The sequence below is a fragment of the Catharus ustulatus genome, chromosome 22 (assembly GCF_009819885.2).
Source record: "Catharus ustulatus isolate bCatUst1 chromosome 22, bCatUst1.pri.v2, whole genome shotgun sequence".
Lineage (NCBI taxonomy): Eukaryota > Metazoa > Chordata > Aves > Passeriformes > Turdidae > Catharus > Catharus ustulatus.
In genome coordinates this window covers 4,774,089-4,797,172 of record NC_046242.1, presented here as the reverse complement: position 1 = coordinate 4,797,172, position 23,084 = coordinate 4,774,089, and the positions used below count along the sequence as shown (strand labels likewise).

Below are 23,084 nucleotides of genomic sequence, written 5' to 3'. Positions count from 1 at the left end.
TGAAAGCAGCCAGAAGAATGCAGACGCCCGGAGCCAGCGTGATCGGCCAGACACTGCACATCCCTCTCCAGGCCAGACCAGGTTCCTCCCAGGCCGGTGCCAGCACAGGAAGAAATTTGAAAAAAAAAACAACCCAGTTTGATACCTAGGATCAAAGATGGATGGTTTCAAGGGTTGGAGCATTTCTCTGCCACCACGGCAGGGACTCTTGACTCTGCAGTGCCACTTGCTCCAGAGAGCCAGGTGTACCTGCCCTGGCAGTTTTCTTGCTTTTTAAGGTTTATAACACTTTGCTGTACCTCTGAGCCAGGCAGGGACTCGGTTTCTTTACATGCCACTGACTTGAGGCCAAGACATCACTTAGTACAAGGGTGGTTTTGTCCCTGCAGGACAACCCCAAAAGGGAGCCCTGCACCCCCTGGCCATTCCCTCTTGGAGAGCTGCTCCTCTCACATGGATGTTTTCACCTCTACACCCGGACAGGCTTATATGGGTCAGAGCTTGTCTAATTCTCCAGCAGGAGAATCCGCTCTCGAGGATGGAGCAGGTTGCTTCTCTTCCAAATCTCTCCTAAACCCACCATCTGCTTTGGGAGACCCATCTTAGCTCATGTCTACATGCAACTTGACTGCCTGCTTACTGTGTCCATTACCAGGGCTGCTCAAGCTGTTAGATTTATAAGCTCTTTAGAGCAAAGCCCTCGTCTTCTGGTTGCTGATTTATGAATCTTTACTGCCATAAAACACTATGTATAGCTACTACATAATATAAATAATAATACTTAACCAGAGTGCGCTACAAGTGGGGACAAAGCATCTGCTCACAGGCGGGATTATCAAAAAGAGAGAAGCTTCCTCATCACTCACCCTCTTTTGAGGCCAAACTCACACCTGCTCTAACACCAGCACCTCACTGAGCTCTAGGCAGAGATTTTCCTGTCCTGCTCCCACCCTGGACCTATCAAAGGATTTTTCAAAATCCACCTCTAACAAGCTGGTGCACAAAGACATGACTGTAACCCCTGGGGGAAAGTACACTTTGAAACTTGGGAACGACCTCAGAATTGGATGTTCACATAGAGAGAAACTGTTGTTTAGGGAGAAAAAGCAGCCTCAAACGCTCACAATTTCATCAGCCAAGTGAAGGACAATGAAAGGCAAGGACAGAGTACCGAAAGCAACTGGGCATGAGCCAAGAGCCAAAATCAGGATCTGGGACGGTTTGACAAAGCAGTGTCAGACCCTGCTTAGCAGCTGCAGGGTTTATTTCCTCTTTTTCTCCTTCTCTTTTTTTTTTAACACAGAGGATAAAATAAACACGCCCATGCTGACTGTCACAAAGCCTAAATTCCCCAGTGAGCAGCAGCTCCCTTTCAGCCTCTGTGCAAAGCCCCTTAGGTGCTGCCCCTCCATCCTGCAGCAGGAGCATCCTCGCTGGGATTGCTCCCAAAACATCAGCTGCAGCTCCCAGCAGCAGGACACACGAGGCTTTGCTTTCTGCACGAGCTGCCTTTCAGCCAGAGAGTGGCAGCCACCCATCCACCTTCATCATTTTATTATTTTTTTTTTTGCGACCGGTGTCATAAATAACTGACAGATCCCAGCTGTTTGGAGTTATGGCTTCTGATGGAGTGACAGCTGCTCCCAATCCCCCAGTCATCACCCCGGCAGTTCTGGAACATTTCAGCAACATAAAAATCATTGGAGATAATTTCGGTTTTGCATAATTTGGTTAGGCAAGCTGTGATTTAATGGCAATTATGACCTCCGAGGCAGAAGATGAGCTTGGAGGCTACTGGCTTCACACGACTTTAGCTCGGGGTGCAGCATCAGGGATGTTCCAGGGAGATGGCACTACAAGGAAAAAAAAAACCATCTCCAGCAGTTGGAAATTGCCTTCCTTGGCTGGCAAGTGAAAACACTGTTCCCACAGGAAGAAGCATACAAGGAAATTTGGAAGGAATAGTGCTAAGGAAAGCTTTGGGAAGAGACCAGTGCCAAAAGATGCATCAGGAGGTACCTTTCAAAGAAAAGCCAGGAAAAGGCTGTAGACTGGGGAGTGCCTTTGCAAACCCTTCTGTGCCACCAGTATCTCATGTGTTAACTGGTACAAATGTCCTCCTGGTCACTCTGAAAGCAAATCCTCCTCTTGGAGAGGAGATTTGGAATCTGGAATGGGCCCAGCTGCCTGCTCTGGGCACTGCCCTTTGCCCTCCCCTCTCACAGGGTTTCTCCTGCTCTGGGCTGTGTTGCCTCCTCTCCCTGCATGCTCCTCATCCATCCCAGAGCCCCTTGGTTTGCATTTCTCCAGCTGTGACTGAAAGGAGCAAACCCTTGGGCAGCCAAGCTGTGCTGGGAGGTCAGCTGAGGATGGAGAGCCATGCTCAGGAGCTCTGGGGACACCATGGTGCTTCTGGCTGGGGGAAAAACGTGGCTTAACAGCAGGAACAACTTTTGTTTGGAGCTGAGAAGGTCCCATTCCCCCACTCCATCATGGCTGTCAACCAGCTTGGAGTTTGCTGTGAGCTCAAGTTCAGGGCAGAGACCTGGGGACAGCAGCACCCCAAAATCAAGTCCTGTAGGGTGTTGCAACTTCAATTTACATTTGCTGACCTGGTAAGTGGAGCTGTTCACCTTCCCCCACCAAAGCCAAGGCCAAGGTCACCTGGAAGTTTCTGGATGGTGGTCATTAACTCCTATTGCAGTTTGAAACCAGACCATAAATTTCATAGTGTAATAATGTAAAAATCAATAACTCTGTTTGAAACAATAGCTTTGTCTTCCATTTCAGCCGGCTCTGATATCTCCCCACGGACCACGTCCCTCTGAATCACACAAATAAAGAGAGAGGAGCGATGGGTGGTGGGGCTGCTGCTCCCCTGCCAGGTGCACAGTCCCTCCATAGTTACAGATTCAATTAGTTCATTTATTCCTCTCTTGCAGTTAAACTCGAGGATGATTTAACAGGAATAAATAAGGAGCCTTTTATGCTCAGTCTCGCTGACATCCCGTCCAACACAGCGTCCCTGAGGCTTTCCATGTGAGAGCTGCCCAAGCCCCTGCTCTCCATTGCCATGGGCAGCAGGGCCAAAACCCAAAATACTTCTGGAAAGATGCAGAACCAACTCACACGGGCAAAAAATAATGAAAGTCCGCTCTTTTCCAGCTCTGGCTTTCCGGGCGAGGGAGGTCTGGCTTCCTTTGCTTGCTTATTTTCTGTTGTTTGCTGTAGCACTGGCTCAAAATATACATCGAGAAGCAGGATTGTCTTTCACATGTTGGTGGATGTGTGATCCTCAAAAACAAATTAGCACCGATTCACTTCTATATAGAGTGCAGCCGTCAGGGAATCACTCCTGAATTCACAGTGAAGGAAAGTAATAATGCTTCCAGCGTGCTAATCCTCTCCAAGAGCAGCCCCTGAACTCTCTCCTGGTGCTGGAGGCACCACTGGAAATTACAATTGTACTGAAAAAATAATAAATAAATGCAGAAATTGGCAGGGTTTGTGCTATTCCAGAGGATTTGTACCCTAATGTGGAACTCCCTGTTTAATTAGCACTTCTCTCTGTCTGCATCTCCTCCTCCTGCTCTCAAGCTAGAGAAAAAGGGGGAAAAAAGGAGGTCAATGGTGGAAGTGGCTGTGGGATTGAAACTCAGCTATAGAAACTTGTTTAATTTAAATGCTTCTTTCAGGATTAACACACGCAGAAGCAGAGGGAGTGTAGAGTGTGTTTTCCCAGCATAATCTGCTCTGCTTAACCCCAGTTCTGAGCACACCTTCCACAGCAGGGATGCCCTTGGTGGAAAACTGCAGTGGGATGCTGCTGGTCCTGCAGCTGCAGGCACAGGGAACACCCCCAGTACCTCAGGGCACGTTTGGGAGAAGATGTTTAAATCAGAGACTGGAGCACTTGGAGACAGATGATTGGGATGGGATGGGATGGGATGGGATGGGATGGGATGGGATGGGATGGGATGGGATGGGATGGGATGGGATGGGATGGGATGTTTCTGTTGGAAGGGACATACAATGATCATCTGCTCCATCTGCCCAAAAGCTAAAGCTTGTTATTACAGGCACTGTCTAAATGCCTCTGGAACATGCTTGGGACATCAGCCACCTCTGCAGGAAACCTGTTCCAGGGTCTGACCACCCTCTAAGTGAAGAAATGCTTCCTAATGTCCAGCCTAAACCTCCCTTGGTGCAACCATTCCCACATGTCCTGTCCCTGTCAGGGGAGACAGAGCACCCCCTTTTCCTGGGTCTCCTTTCCTTGCTGCTGCAGGGTTTATTGTGCCCCTGTGTCTCACCCCACTGCGCATCTCAAAAACCACCAGGACCTTTTTGGAGTGCAGGAATGCTGGAGGGAAAAGCACATCTCTTTGTGCATGGATGAGTCAAATCCTTGGGTGCTGCTGTGGCTGGAGGTGTCAATGGACACCAGGATGCTCCTGCTTCTCCAGGAGAGAATGGCATGGGCCAGGGAACACCCTGAGCAGGATTCCAGGCATGGATAGGGGTTTCCCCGGCTACTGGCACTGCTGTCCTGACCCCCAGCATCCTCTGCTGGTCCCCAGCACAGGACAGGGCTCTGACAGGACTTGCCAGCAGCCTGCAGTGAAGCCGGGATAGAATTTGGCAAAGGACGGGGAGATCTGGAGGTCCTCGAGAAGGGACTAATAATTCCAATTGCCCCCAAGGAAAGAGAAATACAGGAGGATGACTTGAGCTTAGTGCATTGTCTCAGGGGATCATCAGATACTTCCACTCCCTTTTTGTCCTGAGGTGACAAGTTTTCCTTCCCATTCACAGAAATGCAAAGCAGTTCATTCACAGCAGTAATAATAGCGATGTCCTTTGTAAAACAGCCGGGGAATGAACCCTTCGAGGTGCTTTACAGCAAAACAATTGCAGATGAAATGACAAAACCCACCCCAGCTGAGCACCGACCAGATCGGTATCAAACGCTGAACAAGCTCATGTGTAGAGAAAGCAGATTCACCAGCTCGTTTCCCTGCCAGCAGCTGGCCAGGAGCTACGGAGGGTCGCTTTAGGATCAGAAATACAGCCAAAACACAGCAAATATGAGATGAAGAGCGAAACGACAGCTGCCCAGGCTCTCAGTGCATGCTCGGCTGCCCCATCCAGCCCACATCCACGGAAGATGGAAAAACTGGAGGCTGTGGAAAAGTGAGGATGGATGGATGGATTTTTTTACCTGGCTGGAGATGGGAGCAGACAGCGACCCGACCCGGGGAGGCAAAGATGTTTTCATGCAAGCATGGCTAATAGGGAGGGCATTAGTACTATAAACTTGTAATCCTGCTGAGGTCCCGACCCCAGCAGTGTCCTGTGCCATTGAGATCCACAAGCGAATTCTGCACCGTGCCGCGTGGGCTCCCTTTCATCATCCCTTTTCAGCCTTTCAGCGCTTGAGATTTACTGGATGTCCTTGTGTTTGGTGGAGAAGAGGGCAAATTGGAGCCTGTCGTGTACCTTCTTCCTCATTCAGCAGCACATCATTCTGCCTGCAGCAGGGGGGAAGGAGACGGACGGGCAGGCATCAAAGCTGCCGGCTCTGTCACATTTTCTTCCCCCCAACCAAAAAAGAAGTGTTGGCGTCATTTGGAGCCCAACCCACAGCCTCAGGTCTCTCTCCCACACCCAGAAAGGGCAGCAGCACCTTTCCCTGTGCCCTTGGTCTCCTCTCAGGGCGATGCCACGAGCCCTCCGAGTGAACATCCCTGCGGGTGAGATCCCAGCAAAACCCCATCCCCACTGGAGACGTGAGCCAGCACGCTGGGTCATGAGCACGGCTGCCTTTCAGAGACCTCTCCTGTGCTTTGCACTGAACTTTTTAGCAGCTCATGAAAAAGGCAGTGATAAAAGCAGAGCAGTGTGAATAGCTGAGTTGTGCCGCTCCTCTGCCCGGCATCCGGGGCCATTCGGAGGCTTAATGAGCCGGAGGGAAATGCCATGTGCCCAGTTGGATGTTGGGCATTGTCACTCTCCCACACAGCTCTTGGGGTGTGTGGGGACGTGGGGGACCTGAGGACCGAGCAGCAATGCTTTGCCAACCCCTGAAATCCGAAATCTTGGAGCAGCTGGCTGCTGGGAATTAATGCACAAGCGATGAACGTGGTCAGGACACGGCACTCTGCTAACATCCTGCTTTGTCTAGCTCCAGTGCCGGTATTCCAGCCCAAAATATCCCCCTGAACATCCCTCTGGGAATGGACTTTGTGGAGATGCTGCACATCCCCCAGCACCACGCAAGTGCCTGCATTAAAAGCTTAATAAAAATAGCTTGATAACGGGATGTGTTCCCATCCGCGGCGGCTCTCGAGCCCGCCGCCCATCCCTGCGCCTCCAACACTGCAAGGCCAAGTCATTACGGGATGGGGGCTGCAAGGTCTTGACAGTCTAATTTCTACTAATTACAGCCCGTGTAGGATCCTGTCATTGTGGAAAAGGGAGATGGGAAATCGTTGCAAGGCCAGGAAGATGTTGAGAGAAGATGTTGAAGGTTGGTAGTGAAAACTGGCAGCAGCCAAAAGATCCGGGCTGGCCACAGCAAGGAGAGGTTTAAGGTGAGCAGCAACAGGTTGGGCTGGATGGAGGGATGGAGATGTTCCACCCTCCTCCTCCTCCTCCTCGTGTTGTGTTGCTCGAATGCACGTTTTGCAAAGTTAAGAGAAATCGCAAAAGAAAGGAAATCAGTAGTTTTAAGGGAAAATAAAAGAAAACAAAAATAAGATCTTGGCAGAAGGATAAAGGAAGGCAACTGAAATGCTCATTAAAACTGAGGGGCCCCATTTCCCTGTCCAAGTGGCCACATCTCTGGAGGCTCCCAGATCCTTTGAAATGCCTTGTCAGACGAAGTCTTTCATCCTACCTGATTCTGGCTAAATTCATGGACCCAGAAATTTTCACTGCAAGCGTGAAAGACAGAGCAACTCCATTCTGACTTTTCACTTCCCATCTGATCGCTGTTGATACAATTTATTCCTATGACAGCATCTGCTGCTTTCATGGGTTTTTTATTCTGAAGTACAACTCGTCTTTGTTAGTCCCATTTTCAGGCCTTTCATCATTTGAGTCACAACATAAAAGGCATTTAAACACTCCTGCTTGGAAGCCAGGCTGGGAGAGGGTGGGAGCAAGGAGATGCCATGTCTCCCCAATCCCAACCCTCCTCTGGCATGGGATGGGTTGTTCTGGTGTGCCACAACCCTCTGGTACTCCCACGTGCCCCCTTGCCGAGGATGGCAGTGATGGGGATGCTGTGGCTCCATTTTGGAGTGATGCTGTGAAATCCAGATTTGCTTTGAGGTGCAGAGCCCTGTAGACCACATCTCTGTTGGGGCAGCATCTCTCTCACCTAGCACTGGCCCAAGGAGTGTTTCCAGGGGCTCTGTGCCCTTCTCATTAGCCAAACCTCTCATTAGACAACTATTTGCCTTTTGCTCTGTGGCTCCAGAGCAGGCTGTGGTGCTCAGCTCTGCATGTCCCTGTGCTGGGGGGCTCTGCCACCCCTCACTGCCATCCACACCCCTCTGAACTCACTAGGGACCCTTGTCCCCACCAGTGCCAGCAGATCCTCCTCTGCCATGGCATCTGCCGAGCTGCTGGAGGCATCAGGGAGTTCAGAGCTACCCACAGAAAATTGGAGTCTAATAATAGCTCTGTGGTGTTGCACCAGCAGAGAGCTGGAACAGCTACGTCTGGCAGGGAGAGGCCACCGCTGGCTGCCTGTGCCTGCCCGGGCTCCTGCCTGCTCAGCTGGAAGAACAACGCCTTTCCCGGGATCCTCCTCCCCCTGCTCCCCCTGCAGCCCCGCTGCAGCTGACAGACCACTGTCCTCACTTCAAGGATTCCCTGCCACAGCAGCGTGGCTCACACCACTCCCCAAACCCCTCCCTGTGCACATGGGGCACGGGGCTCCACGCCTGTGACGGGGTTGGGACCATGTGGAAAAGCCACTGGGGGCACAGAATGGGCAGGACTCACCCAGCACAGCCCTGGATGAGCATCTCTGGGATCTGGTGGCCTGTCCCCCTCCTGCTTTAATTCCCCTGCCATATTTTCCACCCCAGCAGGCATTGCTGGCACCTGAGCATCCTCCAGCAAAAATCCTTCCTCCCACCTGGTATCTCTCACCCTGGATGCCATCCCTTGTCCCCCAGCTCCCAGGAAAGGGAGCGCAGCTGGAAACTGTGCTGCTGCTTATTGGAATAACCTTTCAGGATTCATTTAGTGCCGCTTGCTTCCACCCCACCTTTCCATCGTCAGCACTTTACTAATTGCAACTTTTAACTCGTTGTGCCCAGGCAGCCCAAGAGCAGCTGCTGCTGTAAGGAATGGGGTCCCTCTGCTCCTCATCTCTCCTTCCTCCTCAAATAAAGGGTCAACCTAGTGAAGTGTGAACACCATGCTCACCCCAGCCTGCACGGCCCCACTCCTGCTCCCAGCTCACCCCACAGGCTTCCTGCTTTGGGAAAAGATCATCCCAGAAGACCACAAACGCCAGGCTAAATCCCAGCCATCACCTGGGAGCATAAATCAGTGCATGGCTGGGCAGGGAAGAGGCGAGAGATCCCGACGGCTATCGGAGCACTGTCTGCCTGAGACTTATTAAATTATGGCTCTCGAGTTCAGCATCTGAGCCCGGCGCGCCGGGGACCGGGCGGGAGGGGGGTGGGCTCCAGCCCCCTAATTCAATCACGGGGCAGAGGCGGTGTGCAGCTGGTGGGGAAGAGGAGCTGTCGCTGTCAACACAGAGAGAACGAGGCTTCCACAGCCTTCCTGGATGGCTCTGCCCACTGACCCCTCACAGCTGCATTTCCCAGTGCACTGGGAACGGCTCTGTGTCACTGTTAAGGGCTGGGGTCTGGTCCTGTGCTGGTGTGGCATCAGTGCCACCGCTCAGGATTGCACTGATCCAAGTCCACCTGCACTGAAAGGGGGGATGTTGCCAGCTCTTCTGGCCAAAGAGAAAACGAGCCAAGAAACTGCATTTTCAGGAAAATGAGGTGCTTTTTACTAAAGTGCAAGAGCAAGGCAGGAGGAGGATGAGATGCTGTTTCCCAGCTGACACCATGAACCAGCGAGTGTGACTAAAACTTGGGAATGCTTTGCACAGGGGGTTCAGCCCATGGCACTGAAACCTCAGCAGCTGCTCAGGGAGACGAGGACAGAGGGACATAATCAGGCAGGAAAGAGAGGAGAGAGCCGGGAAGGCAGATGCTTTCCCTGAAAGCATTTCCAAGGTCAACGCTTAAAAGTGGAGCAGAGAGAGGATTTGGCTCAGGCAGGGGAGCGGGACCACGCCGGGATGCTCAGTGGGAGGCAGACGAACGCCCAGCTCCCACGCCGGCACCAAATTACGAATTACCCAGGCGAGAGCTAAGTGAGGCACCCAGACAAGGTCACGGTCCCACCGGAGCGGCGCGGGAGCTCCGGCTGCGCCAGCTCCTGCCTCCACGGCAGCAAATTCAATCGTGGCGAATAACAGAGTGGAACAAAACCCAGCAATGCAATAAAATCTGCCGGCGCCTTGTTCACCTGAAGCCTGAGCAGCCGGGCTCGCACAGGACATGGCACGGCCTCTGCGGGCAGCCTGGTGTCTGGGGAGCTGGGCAAGGGCAGGGAGGGTTTGAAATGACCCTGGGTGAGCTTTCAAAGGGTGACAGTTCATCCCAAGGCTCATGGGAAGGGGAGGACGGCTGGGTTTGTGAGCAAGGGAGAGCTGCTGGTTCCGTAAGAAGCGGGGAGGTGAAATCCAATTGTGCAGCATCCACGGCTGCCATTAACCTGTCTGTGTACTCCCGCATCCCTCCCCGCCCGGCAGCCGGGGCTGCCCGGCACTCGCTGCCCCGGCACACGGGGATTTGTGTGTGCCTGCGCACAGCCCTGCCGCAGGCCTTCCTCTGGGCTGCTTCCAAAATGGAGCGCTGGCTAAACGTCCCCTGGTGAGCTGGAACTGGTTCCTGGAGAAGGAGAAATGGTGGCAATGTGATGGGTGGAGCTGCTGACCAAACCACAGCTCCAAACTGAGCTTTGAGGAAAGATAATGGCATCGGACTTCCTTGAAGGAGGGCCCTTAGGACATTCCTTGGGGATGCCCCTCGGGTATTCAGCTTGTATCATCTCCATCAAGTGAGTGTTTAGATCCAGGGATCTTAATGGCAGCTTTTGGAAGCGCAGATGGGTTTGTGCCAGAGTTGCACGTTCCTGGAGGAGGCACCAGGTGGGCATGAGAGGGGTCTGCACCGCCTGGCATTCAGCTGGAGCCCCCTCAGATGTGCCAGCAGTGGCTGACAGGGGAAAAGGCAGGATCTGGACTCGCCGTGCTCAGCCCCACACTCTTCCCAGCCCATGGGGAGGCTGAGAGCAGGCTGATGGAGAAGGGAAGGGAGAGGAGAGGTGGGCAGCAGGGAGGAGGTGCAGCCAGCCCCACCAACCGCCTCGCCTCTCTGCATCCCAGTTCCATTTGCAGATTTATTAAATCGAGAGCCAATTCCGGCATAATTTCTTTCAAGCAGCTCCACCTCGCAGGTGTGCGGAATTTATTTGAGATAAAGAAAACCATTACAGAGAGACAGCAATCTTCAAAGACCACCTCGGAGACCTGAGAGAAATAAAAACACTAGCCCGTGCAAATGTGCAATTAAGTTTCAGAATACTCCTGCTCCATGAAAAGCTCCGTCCCTGCAGAGAACAGGCCTTTAAGGCAATTTTCCCAAACCCTATTCAGCATTCACTCAAAAACGCCTTTTTAAAACAACGTGTGATTTTTTTTTTCCCCCTCCCTGCCTCACTCCTCCTCCTCCCTGTGCTTGCTCCATCACTTCCAGGTGGGACACAGACAGCTCTGGTGGAGATTTGGTTCCTCCCCCTTTGGAGGGGGACATGAGGCACAGGAGGGGTCCCATCCACACAGGCACAGCTCTGTCACAACCACCAGTCATGTCAGATCCACAAACCAGGAATTTTTAGAGCTAGTCTTATTATTCAAGGAGACCATGACACCGGCATGGCCCCGCCTGGGGACAATTCGCCAACTATTCCCAGTTGAAGGATCTTCATATCCCTTATTCATGGGTCATTCTCTGCTTGGTGATTAATTAAAAATGCATAATTAACCTGTGGAACGCACTGCCATGAGGTATTGGGGAGGCCAGGAGCTTAGCAGGATTCGGGGGAGGATTATATGTTTAAATGGATAATGAGAACATCTGGTGGTACATTAACAGGGATGAAGGAGAATTAGGGAGAAGAGCTTGGCCTGCTGCCGGCACAGGGTGCAGGGGGGCAACCACGGGGTTGGCTCAAGGAGGGCACTGCTGGTCCAGCCCCAGAGACACCAACACACCCCTGCACCTTTGAGAAGCGTGATTTTGGGAATGATGGGTGAATTCTGGGGAATGGGGCAGTGACAGAGGTGTCACCGCAGGGCTGGTTCCCTTTGGCTTGGAGGTGGCTGCCTGGGACAGCAGGATGGTCACAGTGCTGCCAGCTCCTTGCCAGAACACCCAACCCAGCTGACACTTCTTGTCCATAGATATCAGTGGCATGACCCTGACCCCTGGAGACACCTTGATAAATCAGCCACAGTGCCCTTAGAACCCCAGGAGAGCATCCATCAGCTGCAGCCCTTCCTGCAGGTGACACCACGCTCGCACGCACAGCCATCCGTGCTGCTGGTGCCAGGCTCTGAAGTTGTGGCACGCGACCAGAATCCAAGAAAAACGCAGGAGACACAAGAACAAGCCTCAGCCAGCCTGGCCATGCAGGGTGTCCCAGCCCAAGGGTGTGCAGCCCATGCAGCAAGCAGTTCCTAGGGGTCTCCAGCTTCTAAACAACATGTGGCTTCCAGGACTGAGCCTGGCACACACCTTCTCCCTGTGGCAGCATTCCCTATCCACCCCAGGTTCCACACAGAATCACAGACACCACCCACCATCCCCTTTGCACACTGGGCACAGACCATGTGCTTTGCTTCACTTCTTTCCCCCAGAAAGAAAATTCAGAAGTTTTCTTGGAAAAGCCTGGCAGCCAAAGCCAGCGGCTCTGAGAGCAAACTCCGGGCTGACGACAGGATTACTAAATCCTGTCAGCAAACAGCTGCTCTTTTGCATTGTAAATCTGCTGCTCCACTGTTAGCACCAACTGAGGTTGTGCAGGGCCTGGGAACTTCAACTTATTGGGGTGAAAAGCACTGAGGGCTCTCAGCAAGGTCCCCAGGGACTGTGGGTATCCTCAGCTCCTCATCCCACTGCATCACCAGGCTCCAGCTTTGCAGCAGCTTGGAGAAGGAAGGGATGCTCAGTCCTCCCAGCAGGACTCTGGATGCTCTCCATGTCCCTTCACCATTTTGCAGGTGATGCCACCGACTCAGCAAGATTGGGCAACCAGAGGGATTTTGGGTGTCGTGGCCCCTCTGGACTGGCTGCTGGTCCCCTGGGACGAGGTGGCTGCAGCACATCGTGCTCAGCCTGCCGAGCACGGCCAGGCCCTGCTGGGCCAGGGTTAATCTCGTTGTCACACTTTCCCTCCTTCTTGCTGGCTCGGCGCGCTTTGACCCGCTGTGAAATTGTGGCCAACAGCACTGAATATTTTAAGAGCAGCAATGCAGTGATGGCCGCACGGAGGAGCAGCAAGGCAGGCCGGGAGCTGGGCTGGGCCCTCACCTCCCCCCCGCCACCACCAACCCATTAGCACAGTTCAGGGAAACCTAAAAAATTCAAAAGACACTGAAATATGCAGCATTTTTGCTCTCTCTGGAAATGACGCGCTTCGCTTCCCAGATGCTCCCGAGTAGGACGTTGTAAATAAGAAGCTTTATGACACAGAGGGTGTTGCCAATGGGGCTGTGGGATGCTGCAGAGCCCAAATTGACACCCCAGTCCCTGTCCTGCCCCCCAATGGGGACAGAGCCATGCTTGGGCTTGGAACAGACCTGCACTGCCATCAGTGCCCGTCCTCACTAGCGCAGTGCAGCCACTAAAGGAGCTTCCCCTCTGCACTCTCCATCCTTGGCCTCTGCTGGCTGCTCCCTGCCCCTTTTTCCCCCCGGGATATCCCCTCAGCACATCCCTCCTCCCCTCGGCCGGGCGGGACGCGGGTGCCGCAGGACCTGACGCAAACACCTGTCCTCAGCACTTCTGCTATCTGGGGCACAGCACAGCAGCAGCGGCGAGGAATTAAAAAAAAAAAAAAAAAAAAAAAAAAAAAGCAGCCCTATTTGCATAAACCTCCCAAAAAAGAGGAGCTGGAGCCTGAGCCTGGAGAGCTGGAATATCAGTCAGCGACCACTGGAGCTGGTAGGAAGTGCAATAAGTATTTGGGAAGCATCACCTGGACCTGGGCACGTTCTGCCACCAGGTCCCTGCATATCCCCAAAGTGCTGCCCCAGGGCTTGACACCCCATCTTGGAGTGACATTGGGACACTTTTGTATTCAGGTCTTAAGAGGGCAGATTAATCGCCATGCGCTGGATCTGTCACGCGCAGGGATATATATTCTTCTCGGAATTTACAAGTAGTTCTGTCTGAGAAATAAACAACTGGAGATAAAAATTACATTGTCACCGTGCAGGTGTGATCGATGGGCAAGACAAGCCCTCGGAGTGCCGGCGAGGTGCCACTGGCACAACCCACCCACGGAGTGCCAGCACCAGGAAAGCTGGGAGATGCCAAAGGGACTCCAGGAAAGGCACTGGGATGTGCTCCACCAACCCCTGTTGTGTCTCTGCCCCAAAAGCCAGGAAAAGTGGGAACAAGCCACCAAGGCCATCCCCAAGTGAGGTAGATGCCAAACCCTGGAGAAAACAATGCTGGTAATGGTGATCAGGATGCAACCGTGGGAAGATGCCCAGAGCAAAGCAGTCAGTGGCACAGGGGGCTGCAGCCCCCAGGTCAGCTCCTTGTAAAAGCCTCTTGGGTTCTGCCTCAAGCCCCAGATCCTCCTCTCCAGTGTGTTTCCAAGGCTGGCAGCTACTGGATTCCCCAGGGATTTGAGAGAAGGATTGATGCAGTTTACACCAAGCCCATTTCTAGTTTGGTTTCTCCTTCATCCTTCTCTGCTCCCCGTGGCTGCATTGCCTTGGCCTGGCTTGTCATGGAGTGACAGAGCACATTGCCTGCTGGGGTCACTCCCTGGGGAGGGACAGGCATCGGCTCCCTCACAGTTTAAATCTGAATTCACACTGAAAGCACTAAAAAAGCCCTGCGTGGATCCTCTTCCCAGCCTTCGGCATCCTGAGGAGTCATGACTCGGCTCAGCCTGCCAGGATGGAGATCCCAAAACCATCTGGGGACATCCAGCTGCCCCTGAGGCGGGTGCCTCGCTCCAGGCTGGCACCCAGCAGCTGGTCCAGCAACTGCCTTCGGTCTATTAATAAAGCTGGAGCAGCTGGTAGAGCATCCACCACGCCAGTCCTCGGGATTTATCCACACTGCTCTGCCTTATCAGCCATGCTTTTCACAAGCACTTAAATTCAGGAGGAAAAGGAAAAAGTGAAATCAGATAGAAATGCAGGTCTGTTTGCTGTTTTCTCCAATGAAATGGTTCTGGGTAAACAGCAGACGCCTTTGATGAAATCCCAGCAGGCTTAAACAATAAAGCTGGTTACAAACTCAATCTGGCGCAGATATCAGATCTGAAATTGTTTCAAAAAACATGTCAACATTTTCTAATGCTGCTGCAAAACTTCCTCGGCACTTTGCCACAAGCTGCATCTGTGACGCAGGACCTGCGCCGCTGTCCCAACTCCTGCTCCCACTGCTGCACTTCCCAGGGGCAGTCCTGCCCTGGCACCTCTGCCACCCTCTGCCTGGGGAGACCCTGAGCTGCAGGAAGGTGCTCAGCAGCATCACCTGGGAGGCAGGAGATGCACATTCCCAGCACAAGGCACACTGGGTTGTTTTCCAGTTGTAAATGCAATTCCCATCCCCAGGCACAGCCTGGCTGAGGCTTTGCAGTGCTGGAGGTCTGGCAGGGTGGGCATCCCTCTCATCACATCCCAGGGGTGGAATTCAGGCGTGGGTTCATCCCAGGCACCACCAAGGACAATTGACTTTTCCGTGGAAGAACAATTTGCAAAGCTTTATGGTGGCAGAGAAGCACAGCCTGGTGCCCCTCCTGGGTTCTGCCTCCTGTGTGCCACCCCTGCATCCTGCTGGGACACCAGGGCAGGATGAGGTTGCATGGCATGCACAGGTCCAGCTGATGGGATGCCTGGCTGGGGGCAAAGCTTGGTCCCTCTCCTACACCCATAGGTGTGAGCACAGGTTGGAGAGCACAACAGGGAGCATCCAGTGCAGGGTGACAGGAAATCTGACAGCTCCACTGGTGTTGGAGTGACAGAGACCATCCAAACTCAGAAAACACGTGGAACCAGAGTGCAGTAAGATCCTGCACTGGCATTGCATTGCACTGGCATTTGGCACTTCCCAATCTCTGTCAGCACTTGGGGTTTCTGGAGGACACCAGGGGATTCAGCTGAGAGGCTGAGGAGGAGGAGGCACACCTGGTCACACCACAAACACTATCTTGGCTCTAGTTTAAAATACCAGAGCCAAAAATACCAGAGTTAAAAATACTGGTCAGCACCAGCTCTAAAGGTATTTGGGGTCTCCCAAAGGCTCCCACCTCCATCCACGAGAACTGCTCCACAAGTGTGGGGGAAGACACACTCATCCCATGTTGGATCCAGCCCTACACACAGCCCATCCCACCCCGAGGAACCCCCAGCCTGGAGCTGATGCCTGACACAGCTCACACCCCGCGTGGCCGTGATGGAGAGCAGAACCTTCATCCCTCCCAGGACCTGGAAATGACAAAGGGGACACAGGAGAGGAAAAACGGGGCCCGAGGAAGAGGATGAGGAGGGCAGGCAGCCCTGGGGGGTGCAGGGGGCCAAGCCTGAGCTCCGGAGCAGCACAGGGGACGTGGCAGAGCTGACCCCTCTGCGGAGGTTGCCTTTGCCATCGATCCCTGTTGCACTCAGGCTCATTAGGGCCAGGGAGCTGCTGCGAGCGGCTGCTGGAGGAGACAGACGGGGGGAGCGCTCGCTGTGGCTCCCTGGATCGTATTAAATATTTACTTTGTTTTGTTTTGTTTTTCCCAGCTATATTGATCAGAGATGGAGTTGTGGGTGGGGGGGAAGCAAGGGGGTGCTGCTGGATGCTGGGAGGGAGAAACAGAGGCAACGACTGAGCTGGAAAACGGGGACAAACCTGTCAGAGCATTCCCGAGGGATTCACCTGCTCTCCCAGTGCTGTCACCCTAGAGAGGCTCTGTCACCCTACAGAGCCATTCATCCCCTTCAGGGTCGGGATGGGCATTACCAGCACACGGGAGGCACAACGGGGCAGCTCCCACTCCCCATCCCACACCATCCCGTCTCCAGGGATGCAGGATAGGGGGATGCCCGAGGCGAAAGCACCTCACAGCTTGGGGTATCCCCCCTCCCCGGGCCGGGAGGTGCCCCCCGCATCCAGGCTGGGCCCCGGGAGCGGCCGCGCAGTCGGCACTGTTTCTATTTCGAGAGGAGCTCTACTGGAAAAGGAACAAAAGCCGAGGGAAGCTATAAATAGCCGCCTCCTTCACACCAGCGCCTCCACCGCCCCAGCATCCCGAGGCCGGCGGGGTCCCGCAGCCTGGCCCGGGCTCAGCCCCACCGCCAAACCCCCCTCCGCATCTCCGAGCCAACATCTCCATCTGAAAACCAGAGGGAATAAGAAGCCGGGGAATATCTGCCGCCGAAGCAGAACTGGCTCTGAGCAGCGGTTTGCCAAGTTACCCAGCGGCTCTGCCCAGCCACAGCCCCGTTCCCCGCGGGGTTTGCCGCTGCCCAGCCGGGCTCTGCACCCAAAAACACCCCGCGGGCACGGATTCCACCACCTGGGGATGCTCCTCTTGTCCCTGGCCCTGTCTGCGGCTGGCAGGGAGCAGGAAGAGCCGAGTGGCTCGGGAAGACCTACTTTCAAGGCTTTAATCCTTTTTGCTTAAAGAATCTTTTTTTTTTTTTCCTCTCTCCCCTCTCTTTCTTTTTTTCCCTTTCTTTTCCTTTCCACGCGGCAAAGATGGGGTCTGATCAGAGGAGAGACGCAGGGAGCTGACAAGCTGCGGCGTACGGAGAGAAAGGAGAAAGAAATACATATTTATTACCCTCAATTATTAAAAAATAGATAGCAGCAGATCTTAGGCCCTGGCAGAGGCACTGCAGAGTCGTTTGTCTGAGGACTATTTTGTTTTTTAAATTCCATTGAAATTATAATACGCTGGGCTTGTTAGCACAAACACCCCGGCATCTCCCTGCCGAGGGGGGATCATCCCAGCCCCTCTGCTGCCTCTGGTGTGCTTCCCGCAGGGTGGCTGTATCCAGCACCCGATGGGATGCCGAATTTGCAGGCAGCGGGGATGGAAGGAAGGAGGCTCAGGGAGGCAGAGGATGCAGCCAGCAGCTTTGTCCCACTCTGCCTTCACCCCGCGGGGATCAGGAGGGCTCTGCCCGGTGCAAGCACGTACCAAATGCACATGGATACCCAGCTGGGTGAAGGTCTCATGGACAAGATCTCAACCAGGTCACCTCGGGTCAAAAAAACCTCCCCGTGACATTCTCCGTGCCCAAGGACGGGCTCTGCACCCCTCGGGTGGCACCGTGGGGGTCCCGTGGTCACGGGGATGGGGTTTCCCCAAGCAAGCCAATGCAAACGCTGGTGCAAATGCAGCTGGAAAAAAATAGAAAGCGGTTCCCAAGTGCGGCACACGGGGCTGGCGGAGCCGCTGGCACCTCCCCTCCGCTTGCAGGGCTGCTCCGTAAGGAGCCCTGCCAGAGCAGCAGCAGCCAAATTCCCTCCCCAGTAAACAGCGGCTGCATCACCGTGCGATGGTGATGCCGGGACTTGGGGAGCACGTGGAGCACCTCTGACACCCTCCGGCTCCAGCACGGCGCCCTCCCCACACACGGGATCTGTTTGGATGCTCTGGACCTCCACGGACCTGCCGTGCCATCCCCTCTCCAGGGCCAAATCCCTCTGCCACCCCATCCGAGAGACGCAGCCGTGAGAGGAACCAGTTTTTGGCACCGTGAGCCACCAGAGCGGTCACGGCTCACCCGGCCCAGGCAGGAGCATCGCTAAAAGCTGCTCACCAAAGCTGGGCCGGCTCCAAGCTGCCGTGCCGGCTCCGAGCCGCTGTGCCAACGCCACCGGGAAGCAAGCAGACAGCGGGCACAGATGCTGTTAAAAAGGAAAAGGAGCTTTCTACACCAAATGGAGTATTTTCCGCTTAATAACCCCCAATCCTAATCTGCGCAAAGAAGATTGCCCCCCGCATCTTCCCGTCCTGCATCTGCCGCTCGCCCTGCCCGCACTTAACACCCGGGCAGAGCCGCGGCTGCCCCAGCAGCACGTGCCCTCAGCAGGAAAAGCAGGAGAAACACCGGCCACTGGGAAAACAGGCGATGCCCAGCACCGGGCTCATCTCCTTTGTCAGCGCCGAGCCTCCACCATTTGTCATCAGTAAAAATAATATTCCTAAAAGTGTCCCCCCTCTGATTGCCGGGCGGCAGGGCTGTGGGTTTCCATGGTGATGCTGTTCCGCAGGGATGGCACAGGGGGATCGGTGGGATTGGTGCTTCCTCGATTTGGGAGATGGGACGTGGTGTTGACATCCGGAGTGAGGACAGCACAGCCCTGCTGCTGGCAGAGGATCCTGAGGCTGAGCCAGCTCCTTCCACCTTGGGCTTGAGCAGCATCACCCAGAATAGCAGGGGAAGAGCAGCCCTGCTGGAGAGGACACGGATGCTCCTGTATCCCGGCGGTGCTCCTGAGGCCATGCCCTGCACCCCGTGCCAGCACACGGATCCCCAGCTCCTCCTCACTGACTCCCACTAGGATCCTGCTTGCTCCTGGCCTCATGGTTCTCCCTGCAGCCTCCCACTTGTTGCCTCTGCCCTTAAAACAGACTCCAGGCTCTTTCAGTGGGCTCTGGATGAGGGCAATACCTCGCCCATCCCAAGCTGCTGGGAGCCCGTACAACAGCCACCACTGCTGGGGTGTGGGTGCCTGTGCTGCTGCTGCTGCTCCACCAAAGTGCTCTGCAAACATCATCTGCTCTTAATAACCCAAGTCTCTACTGATCGTGGCTGAGCCCTGGAACTGCACTTTGCAAACAAAGCCCAAGTTTTTGGTTGTCTGGGGGAGACTGGAGCAGCTCCCTGGGGTGGGGATGAGCAGCAGTGTCACCCAGGGGTGCCCCAATGTGGGGCATAGTGGGACAGGCAGTGCCCCAGTGATGTGGGGCTGAAGTGGCCATGTCCTGGGTCACTCCTCTGCAAGGGGGGCTTTTCCTCTACACTCCCACAGGGGCACTGCCAGGAGCAGGGGACACCCCAATGGGAGACAGCCCTGGTCACACTTGGCCACCACCATGTCCCTCCAGGCTCCCACACTTCCCTGCCTGGTTTTTACCTTCAAACAAGATTTTGAAGAGTGATTTTACCCACTCTTGCTGTCAAAACCCATCAATGCTCCAGCAGTTTCCAGCAGCCCAAGCTCCTGCCCGGCCCCAAGGCAATGATATCCCAACTGGTGGCCTCATCCTGCAAACCATGGAGCCCCACTGCCCCTGCTGCTGGCCTGTGCCACTGGCTCCAGCACTGCCAGGTGCTTCAGGGAAAGATGGGTGTGAAATCATGCTGGAAAATGCATATTTTTACGTCTCCCCAGCAGGTTCACTGATGTTTTTAGGGCAGTGCTTCGAGGCCACCTGGAGTGTCACCCACAGCCTCCGGCACCCAGATGGGACTGCAGGGCACGGGGTGTGGCATTTTAGGCAAAAGGTGGGAGTAACATCCAGCCAAGCAAGCATGGTCATGGCTCTGACCTGCCAGGCTCTATCAGTGCAGGTCACCGAGCAGAGACGGCTCCTTCATATCCTGGCTCTGACTCCAGGTCTGGGCAGGTCTCATCTGCCGAGCCCTCCTTGCTCCCCCCAGCACCACCGCAGGGACAGCCTGGGCCGCATCCTGACCCCCTCCCTTGCTTCACCAGGCACAGAGAGCTTGTGGCTTCCTATCAGCTCTTTAGGAAATTAAACTTTTATAAGCAGAAAGGTTTCTGGGCTCTCGGCTCCCCGGTGCAAGAACCGCAGTCCAGCCTGTGCCTGTACCCTGCCCACTGGCTGCTGGCCTGGCAGGGAGGGAATGGAGGCTGGACGCCCCGTCGATGGGATGAGTGATGGAAGGGACAGGGATGTGGCTGCCCATGACCTTGATGTCATCCTTGACCTGGAAATCTCCTTCTGCATTGCCAGTATTGCACTCCCGCCTGCGGCTGCCTGCGGCCACCTCTGACAAGGCTGTGACACCCTCACCTGGGGTGGAGCTGCACCCCACACTGTCACCCACTGCCACGCCACCAATGACATCCCACTGCACAGAATCCACCCCGACTCCCACCAGTGACTCCACAGATGAAGCTCATGGGTTGCAAGAGGCCCAAAATGCCCCCAGGAATCGCAGCACTCGCCCGGCCACGCTGCCACCATCCTGCTGCCAACGGCTTTGCCCGTGTGGCACCGTGAGTGAAGCTGATCCCTCAGAGCTGCCTCCCTTGCAGGTGTCAGCCACAGCACAGCTCCTGCTGCCTCAAGCCCTGCCATGGCCCCAGCTTCCAGCCTGGTCCTGGCAGTGGGATGTGGAAGGTGGTGGCAGTGCCACCATCAGCCCGCGCTGCCATGCACCAGCACAGCCTTGCGTTGCCACCATCCTTGACAAAACCAGCTGCCTCGGAGCCCTGCAGAGGGGCTTGGCCCCAGCCCAGCCAAACCCTGCAGCTGTGCCCTTGTCCCCTTGCCTCACATATGGGGTGTCCCCTCTGCACCTCGCTTGGGGCTGATGCTGGGAGCGGGGACCCCTGCCCAGGGACACCTGGCCACGGTGAGGCAGGGAGGGGAGAACCTGTCGGCAGGATGGAGGCCTCCTCTAACTGCCTGTTGAATTATTCAGTAACGGTATTAACTTATAAATGAGTGTGTTTGACTGATTTTGTGGTTGATGTACAGATAAATTCTAATGAAAGACAGCTACAAGATTTTAAATTATTAATTAGACTGCCACTTAACAAAGCCTATTTGGCACTCTATTTCCTTGCTTAACAAGACAAAAACTTTAAGAATAGGTTTTGCTTTAGCCCACAGGCTCTTCAATTTGCATTTTGTTTTTCTAGCTCCACAAATGAAAGCTGTAGATCTTGACCTTAACAGGCTACCCCTGGTGGGATCCAACCCTGTCGGCAGCCTCGCTGCCTGCCTCCACCTCAGGCTCCCAGTTTCCCAGCCTGGATGATGCTTTTCCTCCAGCTGGCAGCACCAGGGCTGGGAATCCAGGCTGGAAACCAGGACGGCTCCGAAGGCTTGGGGTTTATTCTCAAGTCATCCAGCCGGGTTGGGTTAATACACCAAACAAAGCTGAGGCGCGAGGCAGAGAAAGGAGCATCCGAGTGCGAGGCCCCACAGCCGCAAGGTGACATTTCCCCCAGTGGGAAAAAGCATCTCTGGGGTGGCAGCGGGGGCTCTGCCCTGGCTGGAGGTCCGCACCCCAATGCCAGGGGCTGCACGCACAGCGTTGGCACCTTTTCCTCTGCCCGAGCCTCGTCGGAGAGGGGCATGTACTGGTGGTGGCAAGGGCTGGGCCTGGGGCTGTGTGGCCGCCCCCTCCCTGGGGCATGGAACAGCACTGGGGGGTCCAGCTGGGATCTCCCCGCATGGCACCGCTGTCCCCAGCACCTCCCCGGGACTGACCCCGGTGCAGCGGGGCCGGGGGCACTGCTCCCCCCCACCGTCCCGGACCCCCCGGGAGGGCCGGCTGCTCCCCTCGCTGTGATGTCACAAAGCTCCTCGATGATGTCCCAGGCGGTTGCCATGGAAATCGCGTGATGTCACAGCGGAGCGATTCTCCTCGGGGGGGGCCGAACGGGACGGCTCGCCCCAACTTCCCCGCCGAACCCCCCGCGCTCCCCGGTGAGCCCCGTTTCCCGTTCCCTCGCCCTGACGGACGAGCATTGACCCCCCCCGCGCCCGCCGCAGCCCCGCTGCCTCCGGGACCCGCCGTACCCCGGTGCCCGCGGGACCCGCCGCGTCCCCGGTCCTGCGGGACCCAGCGCCTGCCCTGCCTCCCTTCGCTCCTCCCGGTCTCCCGCCTCCCCGCCGCGCTGCGCTCCCGCCGGTGCCGCTCCCCGGGGGGTGCCCGAGCCTCGGTGGCGGCGCCGGTAACGCGGTGGCGGCGGGGGGCGCCCGGCGGCGCGGCCCCAACTTCGGCGGGGAGACAAACTTCGGGGCCGGCCCCGCTGCCCCCGATGCCCGCGGCACCCGGTGCCCTCCCGGTGCGGTGCTCACCTTGGCGGAGCATCTTGGAGCCGGGGCGGGCGCGGTCTCCCGGCGGCGGCGGCGGCGGCGCTCAGAGCCTCGGGCGCGGCGGCGGCGAGCGGTAGCGGCGGCGGCGGCTGCTGCTGCTGTACCGGGAACGAGGAGCCGGAGCCCGGGCGAGCGGCCCCCGCGGGGGCATGGCGGGCCGAGCCGCAGCGGCACCGGGGAGCGCCGGCCCCGGAGCACCGGGGAGCGCCGGCCGCGCCTCTGCCCGCCGCGCGTCCCGCCGCCGGCTTTTAGGGGGGAGCCGCCCCCTCGGGGCTGGGGCCGCCGCCGCCCCCCACCCCCTCGGGCAGAGCCTATAAAGGGGTGCCCGGTGCCGGTGCCGCGCTGCCTGCAGCGGCGGGCAGGGCTGGGCAGGGCGGGGCGGGGCAGCGACGGGGCGGGCAGGGCTGGGCTGGGCTGGGCGAGCCCCCCCCGGGCCCCCCCTTCCACCGCCGCCGCCGCCTCTCCCGCCTCCCGTGGACAGTTCGTGAAAGTGCCGCTGCTCCCGTTCCCCGCGCCACCGCCCTCCCTCCGCCCCACCGGGGGGTACGGCCCAGCGCCGCCCCTCCGGGGCTCTGCGGTCCCCCCGGGACCGACCGTCACCCCCGGCACATCGTTGTCGCCTCTGCCGTCGCCGTCCACACGGTGCCCCTCTATCG

At 56.1% G+C, this 23,084-nt stretch overlaps 1 protein-coding gene across 1 annotated transcript in view; it reads right to left on the bottom strand.

Moving 5' to 3' along the window:
• The window catches only part of RTN4RL1 (reticulon 4 receptor like 1), a 29,519-nt gene extending 7,047 nt beyond the window's left edge, over nt 1-22,472 (bottom strand). The window contains exon 1 of the mRNA XM_033078459.1: nt 22,411-22,472. Coding sequence (XP_032934350.1) covers nt 22,411-22,423 — 13 coding nt within the window. The 5' untranslated portion in view covers nt 22,424-22,472. The remainder of the gene's footprint in view (nt 1-22,410) is intronic.
• Nucleotides 22,473-23,084: the final 612 nt, after the last annotated feature.